Source organism: Podarcis melisellensis (genome assembly GCF_964234715.1).
Source record: "Podarcis melisellensis genome assembly, chromosome: 5".
Classification (NCBI taxonomy): Eukaryota; Metazoa; Chordata; class Lepidosauria; order Squamata; family Lacertidae; genus Podarcis; species Podarcis melisellensis.
Genome location: NC_138537.1, coordinates 12,899,312 through 12,913,068, shown reverse-complemented (window position 1 = coordinate 12,913,068; position 13,757 = coordinate 12,899,312). Strand labels below are relative to the sequence as shown.

Here is a 13,757-nt window from a genome sequence, read left to right as displayed (position 1 = left end):
CTTTGCCATGGTTGTTGAAAGGGGTATCAGAATGCTTTAAATGTATGGTGTGAATGTGGCCAGTCTCTTTGGAGTGTATTTTTTAAAAAAAGAAGAAGTAGGAGGTGTTCCCTTCTTCCAACAAAAAGCTACCCATTTACCTAAACTCCTAAGATATATGAAAAATGACTGAGGGTGCCCCCTAACTCTCAATAAACTGTCCTTACTCTGGTGTGAATAATTCAAAGGCTCTCTCATTTTGCTGCTTTTTGATAGCCAAAGTTGAACAATTTCACAGTCTGTGAAATAATGGAAGCAACAAATGTGGGAACTGTTCTTGTTATCTACTGTAGTATGATCTTGCAGTTGCTGTTCTGAAGGCAGGGGAAAAAGTCACTTTTTTTCAAAAAAAGAGTACTGTCTTTGGTGAACCGTGGGAGAGAAATACCATCTGACAAGGATTGTCAACTTCTACTGCACTAGATAATTAAGCAAGCAGCGAGACAGTCAGTTAGCTTTGCACTTTGGATCATCATTGAGAGAGAATTCTTTTCCTTTTCCTTTTTTGAAAGGATCACAGGTTAAGGATGCTTTTAATAAAATGCTTTAAATAAAAGGAGAAGAGGGAGTCTGATGACTAAAGCAAACAGGTTTTGAAGCAGATACCAAAGTGAATTTAGGCTTGGTGAGAGGTTGCCTCTAATCCTAAACCAGGGTCATGGATGTAGAACCTCTGGTGTGTGGTTTTTTCAAAAAAGAATTTTTTTTTGGTAAAAGTTCCTGGGTTGTGCAGTGAGCCAGAATTGAACACACAATCTGTCCCAACAAAGTGTTCATTTCAAAGGTACAAGGGTAATCCTAGTGCAAATCTCAGCAGACCTTTGAGATTGTGCGTTTTACTAGAAATGAGCAACTGGCTAGTATTGGCTCAATGGGGAACGATGGTAGAGGCAGAAATAAAATGGTGGCTCAGGACACAAGGCCAGTTTAAGACATCTTGGAATATGCCTTATGCTGTCTCATGTAATTGGTCTAGCTCAGCATTGTCTACAATGGCTGTCAATGGCTTCCCAGGGTTTCAGGCAGGAGACATTTACAGCCATACCTGGAGATGGTGGGGCTTGAACCTGGAGCCATTTAAGTGCAAAGCAGATGCTTTGTCACTATGCTATGGACCTTGCCCATCTTTAATTCCAAAGTCTCAAATTACCTAGCTGCACCACTGCAGGTCTTACCATGCTGCCCAGGATTATTATCATTTTCAGAGGCCAGTAGGGCAAACTGGATAGTTCTGCCTCCCTTTCTGGGGGCAGGAAGGCTGCTGGCATTCAGGACCTAGACCCCACATATCTGAAAGGCTTCTCTACAGACCATCCCAAATGTTACGACCAGCAGAGGGACCCTCTCTGTAGTTCTGCTGTACCTCCTTCAGAACCCAGAAAAGGACGTTCTCTGTGGCAGCCCCTAAATCACAGAATTCCCTCTCCACAATGGTGTGTCTGGCTTCTCCACTTTACAGCTTTTGGCCAATACTGATGACCCACCTCCTTAGTCTGGGATGTGTGTTTTCCAGGTTCACTCTTTTTCTGTAATCCATTATCTGTTTTTAATTTTATATTGTAACCTGGTCTGGAACCTGCTGGCGAAGAGCAGGAATTATTATTATTATACTTGTTGTGGCACAACCCTGTGTATTTTTGCAATTATTTACACACAAAGCAGCCTGTGGTAGGATAGGTTTGCCTGTGTATTTAGTATCACAGCCTTTTAAAGCACAGAAAATGATTGAGATCAGGGGTTGAGCACTGATGAATCAAAGTAGCTATATTTAGATTAAGCGTCTCTATGGACTCATGCCATCATTGTATCCCAGATTATGCTACTTTCCTGAAAAGGGGTAGAGTAGGGGGTGCTGACAGTGGGGGGTGGGTTGGGGGAGAGTAGCGTATTTTCACAGAACCACTCATTGATAGAGATTTATCTTTCTAAATGGTGACGCCGTGGATTAATTGAGGTGCTTTCTGCAAATGTCAGTTACTGGCTTTTTGATGGATCAAGCTGCTGTACTTTTTTGTGTTGGAGGAGAGTTAAGATATTGCTTATCATCTGTCTTGTGTATCTTTTCCCTGGAAAGGGGGGGGGACTGTACGGGCAGATATTGAAGCAGTGTGGGGAGGGAGTGTGTAAGAGAGCTGTGCTTTCTGGCTCCAGAGGGGCTTGACAAGATGGGAATGAATACACAGTATATTTACGGTCTCTCTTCCCATTCCAACATGCTGTCATTTCCCTCCTAAATAAAGATCAGTTCATTTGCAACACACATGCACACAAGCTCCCTACTGTTATTTCTTGAACAATTAGACTCGAGGAAAAGCTAAACCGAAATGTCACTTCAAACATGGATCATGTCAAGTGAAAGGAGAAAATAATTTAAAACACGCATACACCCCCCCCCAAAAAGAAAACAAGTAGTATTTGAAAAGCAGGCGCAGAATCGCACAAGCATATTTCACTCCTGGGTGACAGTTTTTGATGGAATTTTTGCCCATAAGGCACCTTTATAGAAAAACAATAGCTCTGTGGAAGTGTTTTCAGCAAGGTCTCTTCCTGCTCCAGTCAGACAGAAATCCATATGAATGAATGCCCTTTAATAGCGGTGTTGTGGCTCTGGGAGCCTTACAGGGTTCACACAGTCATTAAAGGTAAAGGTAAAGGTACCCCTGCCCGTACGGGCCAGTCTTGACAGACTCTGGGGTTGTGCGCCCATCTCGCTTAAGAGGCCAGGGGCCAGCGCTGTCCGGAGACACTTCCGGGTCACATGGCCAGTGTGACATCGCTGCTCTGGCGAGCCAGACCAGAGCTGCACACGGAAACGCCGTTTACCTTCCTGCTGGTAAGCGGTCCCTATTTATCTACTTGCACCTGGAGGTGCTTTCGAACTGCTAGGTTGGCAGGCGCTGGGACCGAGCAGCGGGAGCGCACCCCGCAGCAGGGATTCGAACCGCCGACCTTTCGATCACTTAAAAGCAACAACAACAACCCTGATTTTCATCACTTGGTGGCTTCCATGTGCAAATGGATTTTCACAGCTCAGAATGCCTTAGGTCAGGAGTACAGAATTGGTGGCACAGCAGGTGCTATTGGGCTACAACTACCATCATTCCTGACCATCAGGAGCCAGTGTGGTGTAGTGGTTAAGAGCGGTAGACTCGTAATCTGGGGAACTGGGTTCGCGTCTCCGCTCCTCCACATGCAGCTGCTGGGTGACCTTGGGCCAGTCACACTTCTCTGAAGTCTCTCAGCCCCACTTGCCTCACAGAGTGTTTGTTGTGTGGGAGAAAGGGAAAGGAGAATGTTAGCCGCTTTGAGAGTCCTTCGGGTAGTGATCAAGCGGGATATCAAATCCAAACTCCTCTTCTTCTAAAGAATTGGTGGCACAGCAGGTGCTATTGGGCTACAACTACCATCATTCCTGACCATCAGCCACGTTGGCTCTGATTGATGTGAGTTGGAGTCCATAAGCCTCTACAGGTTTTCCTCCCTACCAACACACTTACACCTTAGCTGGAATTTTCTGCTTACATTCCAGCACCTCAAGAGAATTTTGTTCTTCACCCACTTCAGAAAGGTTTGGAAGCTGTTGCTCCAGAGATTATTCAGTTCAAACTTAGAGTTTCTACAGGAGCTGGAGGCTCCATCCCCTTCTTGGTTCTGTGCCTGGCCCTGATCCAGGAATAAGTTCATATGGGCTTCTCTTTTCTATTCACATGTGGTGAGCTGGACACTTTGCCAGCAGTCCTGAAACTCCTGGCTAGCATACCGCATCTTCTGTTCCTGTGGACCTGGAAGCCAAGGGGAAGTATGAGAGCTCCTTCATGAATTTATCTAATCCTCTTTTAAAGCTGTCTGAGTCAGTGGCCACCACTACCTTCCGTGGGAGTGGGCTCTATAGTCTGATAGTTTTTGGATGCCAAAGGAGGTACTCTCTGACACACTGGTGCCCTGGGACATCTCATTAGAAACTCTTGTAGTGAGTTGCTGGTGTTGGGATAGGATTCTCAGCTCTCTAAATGGCTATTCTGAGAGCCACTTGGGGGACAAATTGAAGCATCTTCCTAGATACTCCTTAGGAAGTGTTCCCATAGTTTAGACTCTGCCCATGCAAGCTGGCCGTTGTTTCCCCATGATGGGAATGGCTATGAAGCCCTCTTTAAATGCTTGGCCAGTGGAATTCTTTTTGTCTCTGGCTCCGGCCTCATGGGCTGCCTCTCGCTTAGTTCTGATGCATCCTGGCTCCACATCTGGTCTGCTTTATTATGTCTTTTAGTCACCAGGTTCTGCCATTGCTTCAGCTTGTTGGGATATTCCATTCCACCTTAAGGAACAGGCATGATTGTTGTGTGTCACATGTCTGTTTACACTCCAGCACAGCTTGCTGGGAATTTCTGTTTGTGTATAGCTTTAGTTGTCTTGCTTTGGACATGGAGGAGATCAGACATGTTTCCTTTTGTTCTGATGTACGCTGAATAACCACAGAGCCTAGGGCTTGCTGATCAGAAGGTCGGTGGTTTGAATCCCCACGACAGGGTCAGCTTCCGTTGCTCGGTCCCAGCTCCTGCCCACCTACCAGTTTGAAAGCTCATCAAAGTACAAGTAGATAAATAGGTACCACCCCAGCGGGAAGGTAAACAGTGTTTCCGTGCACTGCTCTGGTTCACCAGAAGCGGCTTAGTCATGCTGGCCACATGACCCGGAAGCTGTACACCCGCTCCCTTGGGCAATAAAGCGAGATGAGCACCGCAACCCCAGAGTCTGGACTGGACCTAATGGTCAGTGGTCCGTTTACCTTTACCTTTACTCTGAATAAACCTGCTTGTAAATATGCTCACACAGCCTCTCACGCCACTTCTGTTTGTGCGGTGTTTGCTCTTCTGATAGCGTGCTCAGTCTTCTGAAGCCTGGGCTACAGATTCATGCTGCACCAAGGACCGGAGTTCGCCTGGCACACCGGCCGGTGGGCTGGAGCCAGCTGGGGCCCTGCCAATTGCCCCAGTTTCCTTGGTTGCATGCCAACCCAGCTTACCCCAACCTAGGAATAAGGTTGCATTTCTCCCAGTGGAAAAAGTGGGAGCCCTACCCCCAGTTTTAAAATGTGGACCACAACCCCCATCTGACCACTTTCCTTTGGTCAGTTTCATTTGTATGTTTTATGAAGCAAGAGTAAGAAAAGATCCAGCGACAGCAAATTATTCCTCGCTGCATGCCAGGCATGCTGGTTCAGCCAATTCACTCCCTCCATTAATGCCTATTTTATATCAAAATGCCTGGGTACTGTAAGTGTTCATTTTTCTTCAGAGACAAGCCATATCCCTCCACCTTTTGGGGCTTTCACGCTGCTGTGCTGGCAGGGAATCCTAGCCTTATAACTGTTGAGCACTGATGAGCTGTACAGACAAATTGTTTTATCCCCCTTCAGGAGGCTTCTAGCCTCTTTACTGCTTTACACAATAGCATTCAGATTGCTGAAGCTTTATGGTGTAGATTGTGAACTATAATCCTTTGTGATTCATCTCTGGGTAGCTGAAACCAATGGTTTTCAAACTTTCTACCTCCAGGAAACGTGTTCCGTGTAAACCTACTGGCCAAGGAACCTCTCTGGGTGGCAACAGATTATGAGGTACACATTGTCACGAAGACCAGTAAGCCTTTGACACAGCCACAAGTGAATTTAGAATATGTTTTACTCATCCTAATCAAGAACCCCAGAATTCCCTAGAACACAATTTTGACAGCCATTGGGTTAAACAACACAATATTGTGCAGAAGAGAATGCAAAGTGCCTTATTTCCATGCAAAAATAATGCTTGAATTTAATATTTACTTGACATTATAGTGATACAATATAGTGGCATTGTGGGTTAATCCAAAGAACCTAGGACTTGCCGATCAGAAGGTCGGCGGTTTGAATCCCCACGACGGGGTGAGCTCCCGTTGCTCAGTCCCTGCTCCTGCCAACCTAGCAGCTTGAAACACATCAAAATGCAAGTAGATAAATAGGTACTGCTGCAGCGGGAAGGTAAACGGTATTTCCGTGCACTGCTCTGCTTCACCAGAAGCGGCTTAGTCATGCTGGCCACTTGACCCAGAAGCTGTACGCCGGCTACCTCGGCCAATAAAGTGAGATGAGCGCCGCAACCCAAGAATCAGTCACGACTGGACCTAATGGTCAGGAGTCCCTTACCTTTACCTTTATAGTGATACAAAGGAAAAATAATTCCATTCTTCCTTCCTTCCCTCCTAACAACATGGTGGCCTACAGTTGTTGCTGGACTAGAATTCCCAACAAACTTGACTTTTGGCAATGCAAGCTGGGGCTGATGGAACTTTTAGTTCACCATCTTCTGGAAGCCACCATGCTAGGTACCTCTGCTTTATCATGTAGACGGGAAATTCATCTGAATTTCCAACCTCCTTCCATCTTTTAGTTAAATGTTGCTGGGGTGGTTTTTTACGATGTGAATTTGCATCTTCTGCTTTGACAAAGGGTTGCCATCTGTCCTCCTTTCCCAGGACACATCCTCCTTTTCATGGATAGAGTTGTCATAGCGATCCTTGGTTAAAAGTAGAAGTCGGTAAATGTGTCTTCTTTTTTGCTCTTCAAAATTTGGCAGCGCTAGTCATGCAGTGGTTCGTTGTATCAAACCTGTATAACAAAGATTGAATCACACTGGGATGTTATTTGCTTGATCACTGCAGAATCAAGGGATGACTTGCATATGTGAGAATGAGTCATCATTGTTCTACCACTATAGTGAAACATGCTCACATATTCGAATCCTATCACCAAGTGCTGAGTACTCAGGTAATGAGAAATCAAGATGTATGTATGTGTCAACCAGCCTATCAAGATCATATGAACACCATGGGCACCAATGCAGCTAAATGCAGCTATTCTTACATCCTGTTGAAAAGAATGGGTTAAATTGAAATTGAAATTAACTGACTTTCTATAGCTTACAATAGAACTGAGTGAGGGCTCACTTTTTTTAAAAAAAAAAATATTATTATTATTAATTAAATTTCTTAGTCGCTTTATCTTGCCAAGGCAACCCAAACCCAACTTTAGCTAAACTGCGTCCTCATTCAGTATAAGGATCATTTTGTGCTCTGGTCAGATGCTGGATCCACAGGGCAAGGCAGCAGGCCTTTGAAACCCCTGCCTCCAAACTACCTCTTCTAGGCTCCATCCCCTTGTGGAGAACTTAAGGTTCTGAAAGGTCCAACCTTCTGACCTGAAGATGGACACTCTTTCTCCATTCCATTCCCTCCCACCTGGTGTGTGTCCTGTGCTGCTGGACTAATTTACTGTGAAAGGCATTGGTTCCTCAGACAAAAGGGAAGGCACCGTGAGGGTCTTGGCCATGGTCCTAACAGGTCCTTGTGGTATGGGAGGTTCTTCTGAGGGCTCCTATCTGATGGCCCCAGGCACAGCAGCTGGCTCAGAGCCCTTTGTTGGTGCCTCTGTAGCCCCTGACTCTGATCCCGGATTGCTGAATGATTCAAAGGCCATGACAGATCACTTTTAAACTTCAAGAACAGTGAAGTTGAAGTACGTGGGTCATTTACAACTCAGTGCTCCTGATCATATTTGCTTGGAAGTATGTTCAACTTGATCTAAAGAGATATCTTTCTCAGTAAGAAGGCTTAGGATCACAGCCTTAGCCTTGCTAGTGGAACTTCAGAAGAGTTTGTTTGCTAGATTAAAATATTCCCAAGAGTCATTAAAACACTTAATACCTACTGATTTGTTTTAATAAAGCTTAGAGCACGATTTGCATCAGGATTTTTAAATATTCTGTAAAAGGAATTATGAAGTAAATAAGGAATGCACTTGTGTTGCTTTAATTCAATCAAGGATATTGTCACTAAAGTTTCAATAGCGTATTGATTTAATTACAGAGTGGAAAGCATCGTTCATTTCATAGTGAAAGGAACAATTTCATAATTGTGCTCTTCATTTAAAACTACCTCCCTCACTGAAGCAAAGTGCAGGCTGATGGGAACTGCGTCAATCTTATTTGTATGGGATGAGTTCACTTCCATTATTTATTCTATTAATGCTTCAATACCTGTGGGAAATGTGGGTCTTCAAGTAGCAATTGTGTTAATCAAACGACTTTGTGCGTTTTGGGACTGTCCAAGTTTGTGTCATTGCCTTAAAGGGCATAGCTGATGAAATCACTAGCTTGTAATGTACTAGTGATTGGATTAACTTGTCTATTTTGTGCAGTCTGTTTGAAGACTTATTGGAGATAAAGTGGAAAAGATTAAATCCAAAGAGTTGACCTTTGACTATTATTCCTCTTGAAAAGAGCTCACAAGTCTTTAACATAAGCCCACTTCATTTCAAATACGTGTGTGTGTCTCTCTGTGTGTTTTATTTGGTATTAAAATAGGCCACAGATGGTGAATGTCATTCTCATTTGTTTAAAATGGGTTTCTGGCTACTGGGCCGGAACACGATAGGATCTGTTGTGTTCTCTCATATATGCTGTGTGTACATGGTGGATAATATTCGAAGAGTCCCATGTGCCCTCATGCTCCCATATGTGTATAGGTTCTCTGCATTTTTCTTTAAATCAGTCCCTCCTCATGCTGTCATAAAGACCATTCTGAAGGTTCTCCCAAATCTCAGAGCTCATATGACCTGAAGCATGGGCAGAAGTTCATTGTGTGATTCCTCCAAGAGACAGTGGTCTCCAGGAAGGGATGTAGAAGGAACTAGAACTTCTCCTGTTTTAAATGCAAGTTTGCCGGTGCAATAGGCCCCTTAAAGGGGGAATCATTGCTAAGTCCTAATGTTAGGAGCTTCAGATAATGTTTCTTCAGATCTTTGTATAAAGGACACTTTCCTAAGAAGTGTACCAACCACATTCTCCTCCTTAAGGCAGCTGACTGGGCGGTGTCTACCCACCCCATTCTGACCCTTCAGTTCCATCAGCTGCAGAGAATTTCAGCTACATTTAGTCAAAAGGCATCTCCACTCATAACAAGGGACCATTTGGGGGAAAACCTTTAACAAAAAAGAGAGAGGCTACTTTGTTATCTTAATTCTAGGAACAAAACACAGCTTTCCCCAACCCAGTGCCTCCCATTGGTTATGCTGGTTGGGATTGATGGCAGTTGTTGTCCCAAACATCAGAAGATTACCAGGAGCAGTGGCATAGCGTGGATTGCTGGCGCCCTGGGCGGGTAAGCTGCTGACACTACTGGAGCACCCCCCCCCACCAGAGCCAGGGCTTTGTTGCGCAGCCTGCAGGGGGAGAGCCCATCTGGGTGACACAGCCTTTGGTGGGCAAATCCCCCTGATGCCCGTGGGGAAGAGCACCACACTATCACTGGTGGAGGAAGAGAGGGCAGGGGGAGCACACTGCCCCTGGCACCACGATCCCAGTGGGGTTCCATCACGGCTGGCCCCCTCGTGCTGGGTGCCATGCCCCCAGGACGCGTGCCATGCCCCTGAGGGTGGCTTGCCATGCCCCCAGGGCATGCGCCAGCCATACCCCCGCCTGCTCTCTGCCCCTGGTGCCGAAGCATGAAGCTCTGCCACTGCTGCCTGCCTTGCTCCATTCATGTCCGCTCTCCGTGGGCCTGAGCTGCTCTGCTGCCTTTGCTAGGGTGTGGATTTCTATGGAAGCTGATGCCTGTATGGGAGCACTTGGTTGCACCCCCTCAGAATTTTGCACCCATGCTACACCACTGACCAGGAGGGCAGCTTCCTAAAAGCATCCATATCTGAACCAGTCCCTTGCCTTCCTCATAGATGATGTTAGGTTTTGTTTGTCCAGATGGGTGATCCTATATTCTTGGAAGACTAGCGTCAAGTTTTACAAAACAACCAGAAGACTGGGCTAATACAATGGGCCTCCTGAAATTCTTAATGCGATATATCCACCTTCTTGTGATAAGATGGTTGGAGAATTAGGCACAATAAATTTTCTAGATTCTAGGCATCATACAAATAAAATCAGAGGCTTCTTATCAGAAAAGTGAAGAGGCATTGGGGAAATCCAGCGTGTTAATCGAGTACTTCTGTTGTTGTTTCTTTGTTGTCAGAGATTTGATACAGCTGCATGGGAAAGAAGATAGAGATATTGCAATGAAGCTGCTGGCTCAGTGGACATCCTATGGCCTTGAAGATGTCCAGCTCGTAAATTACTCTGTCCTCCTTGATCTGCCGGGCGCTTCTCCAAATACAGTGACTCTGAATAGCACTGGTGAATGCTTTTATCCTAATGGACAGCTGTGTAGCAAAGAGACCAAAAAGCTTCACAGTCAAGACCTTCTCTACTCCTATGCTGCTTACTCTGCCAAAGGAACTCTCACGGTAATGTAACCATTTGTCTCTGTCATTTTGGTGGGGGGAGGAAATAGAAAGAAACAGCTTCCATCTAGATTTAAACCAATGGGATGATGTATTGTTTGCAAGGCTCGAAAGAAGCCAAGTAGGTGTGGGTTTAAGATATAGTATGCTTTATGACTCAATTTTTGGCATGATCCATCTCTGTTTATGTTTTATACCTTTTTAAGTGGAAGCTGGAATTCTTCATATTTTTGGTGAGTCAACTGCCTTCTTTTAGAGTCATGTCAATAGCATTTGATGGATTTTTAAAATTCTTTGATTATAGTTGATGAGGCAGCTCTGCTAAGCACCACCATACCTTTCAAAAGATTCCTTTAAAATGAAGTTTTTGAGGACCACAGGATTGTTGCTGGGTTGCAACCTGGAGGTTTGGCCTTTACCTGAAAGTGGAGGCACCATAGATCGACGACACAACCCCTTTGTGCAAAGCTCTCAGTCCTCAGTTTTCCTTCTACCATTTTGTCCAGCAGGACAGGTAACAAACCTGCCTCTCATTAGGTAGAAATGATGTTCTTGATTACAGTTGTTATTATTATTAATTAAATTTATTACCTGCCCTTCACCACTGAACTATGGCCATTGTTCACTTATGCTTTCCCTTTTGCTCTTAAAATGGAACTCTTGAGATCCACCTCCTTCCTACATGATTGAGCCAGTCCATATTTAACAACATGAAACTTTTGCAATCTCATCTAGTCAGGAGTGCAGAACCAAGATGCTTACTAGGCTGTGATGCATGATAATGTTCAGCCACAGGACTGGAATAGGCAGAAACTCAAACCTGAAACATCAGAAACATTTGGTTTACATGATGTTATCATTCGCTCTAGGGGAGTAATTTTCTCAGCTGGGCACATCTGCAGGTACTGCACAACTGCACATACATGGCAATCTCTGCTTCTGCTATTTAACATTTATTTAGTGCTAGGTGCAGAGCAGAGCATCGGAATGAACAGTCCAAGCCCAGAGGGTTTGTAATCCTCATCTGGTACATAGAAGAGGAGCTTGGGGGAAAAGATAAATTTATAAGCACCCACACCTGCTCTTGGGAAATGTGTGTTCCAAATCTCTGTAGGCCTCCAGAACTGAAGATCCATCTGGTAAGCATGCTGCATAATAGCCTCCTGGAAGTGTACAGAGAATTATGGCTTTCAGCACAGAAAAGTCCTACCACTTCAGTTTACTTAATTACACCTCCGTACCATCTGAATCAAGGCAGTTAATGTTGTGTTGGTGCAAGCTACTCTACAAGCTGCCAAAGCTGCTTAGATCTTTGAGATCAGGGCATTAATCAGATCAAAGAGTTATTTTGAAGTCTATGGAGAAGTCTGCATATAATTTGCAATCCTTGTATCATATATCATGGCAGCATCAACGGCTGGTGGACTCTCCTTCACTGGAGGTTTTTAAACAGAGATTGGATGGCTATCTGCCATCAATTCTTTAGCTGTGATTCCTGCATTACAGGAGCTTAGATTAGGGAGCTCTTGGGGTCCCTTCCATTGCTACAATTTTCTGGTTCTATGATTCTATGCAAGGTAGGTTAGTCTGAGAGACAATGACTAGCCCAAGGTCATCCAGTGAGTTTCACTCAATGAGTTTGAACTCTGGTCTCTCAGGCCCTAGTCTAACACTCTAACCACAACCACACTGACTCTAACCTAGACACAGACATACACAAATGCACACACATACACATCCAGTTGCACGTAATTGATTTATCCCCGTTGCTGTTGTCTTTTTCTTCACTTGAACTACCAGCAGAAAGAGCTATTAATGGCTGTACAAAATGTGGCTCACTGCCAGACACTCACGGCAGGACTGCTTTGGTTTCTGACAATGTTATTTGTAGAACAGCCGCACTCTGCTTCTTTGAAAGCCTGTCATGTCCATTCATCTTGTGGCCATATTGTACCTGAATCTCCCAATTTGTGCTTTCTAGTAACAGTCTGAACGGCAGGCATGGTATATGAAATCTTCTCTTTGAAAACAAACTTAGTGCCAGTGATGGATGACCCACTTTTGTTACCTCTGTGTAATTTGCTGTAGGCTGGGAAAGTGACAGTGTTTACCCCATTATAATAACAGGTGGGGTCAGTGTATGATTTCGCAGATCGTGGCCCTGTTGCTTGTGAAATGCACATTAAAATAGATGATTCATCATATTTCAGGTCTGTGGGAGGGAAAAGAATTACTTCTTGATGCGTTGTGTTTGTGACTAGAAAGCCTCATGAATTATAACTCAATAGGAAGGGAGTTTAGAAAATCTTTCTTTTCTCCAGACTCCCAGTATAGAAAGCATTTCCCTCTAAAAATGAGTACTGAATTTTCTGCAACACAACTTTTCAACGATATCTTTCATCACATTGCCAGAAGTGCATACTTTGTGTGGTATTTTGCATCATGTTTAACAAAAAGCAAACAGAGCCAAGCTCTTAAAAAATAAACTTCTGGCAGCCTCAAAAATGAGTCCATAACGAAAGGCATTCATTGGGAAGCCATTTCCAGAGAGGGGTTTCCAATTGAACATTGCAGAAATTAATTTGGAACGGAAACAGAATAGCCCTAGTTTTCTTTATGGCAAAAACAAATAGCTGCATTTTTTCCTGCACCTACAAAAGCAGTAACCATGGAGACCACATCACCATACCTCTCACCATACCATGGATTCCTGCTCAGCACTGGCCTTAAGACCTTTTCATACCAAAATGAGACATCTTAGCTGTTAACACTAACACCAAATGGGCTCATGGAACTCTGGTCCATAAATTGAATGGTCTCTCCATCCAACCCTTGTGACACTCCATGGTGTTTTTCCCTGAATGGAATGTTTCCTGAATGGAATGTTTCCTTTTGCTTGCCCAGTTGGAGGGGTGTGTGTTGTGTTGTGTACATTCACATGGAAGTGAAACACAGTGGAAGCAGAGAGAGAATCTGGAGATGGACGATCACATTAAGAGGAGGCCAAAGCACTCACTCTATAGGAACATGCCGATTTAAATATTATATAGAGGTGGCTAATCTCCATTGTTGCTTATCTGTAAAAAAGTAAAATGTTAAAGTCCATTAATGAGATGTATATATCCAACATGGTAAGTTTAGGCGTCTTCTTGTTTTAGGGGAGAGGATAAAGTGAAAGATAATAGAGAACCAATTCTTCCTTTTCTAGCAGCTTCTAGTCCAATGAAAAATGGCCAGGTTTGTTATCTAGGAGATATAAGGCCCAAAAAGACTTTGCCTGTGTGTGTGTGTGGGGGGGGATTGCTTTTGCTGTTTCCTTTACATTTTTGGCACCATTTACATTTTACTTCAGATATATTTATTTGTTAACGACTCTTTTTATGGGGTTTTTTTC

The 13,757-nt window shown here is 44.2% G+C and overlaps 1 protein-coding gene across 5 annotated transcripts in view; it reads left to right on the top strand.

The window, feature by feature from the left end:
* NAALADL2 (N-acetylated alpha-linked acidic dipeptidase like 2) overlaps positions 1-13,757 on the top strand; it is a 777,627-nt gene that overhangs the window by 423,122 nt on the left and 340,748 nt on the right. For all 5 annotated transcript variants that reach the window (XM_081910933.1, XM_081910934.1, XM_081910935.1 and 2 more), the window contains one exon: positions 10,096-10,366. In XM_081910933.1, coding sequence (XP_081767059.1) covers positions 10,096-10,366 — 271 coding nt within the window. The remainder of the gene's footprint in view (positions 1-10,095; positions 10,367-13,757) is intronic.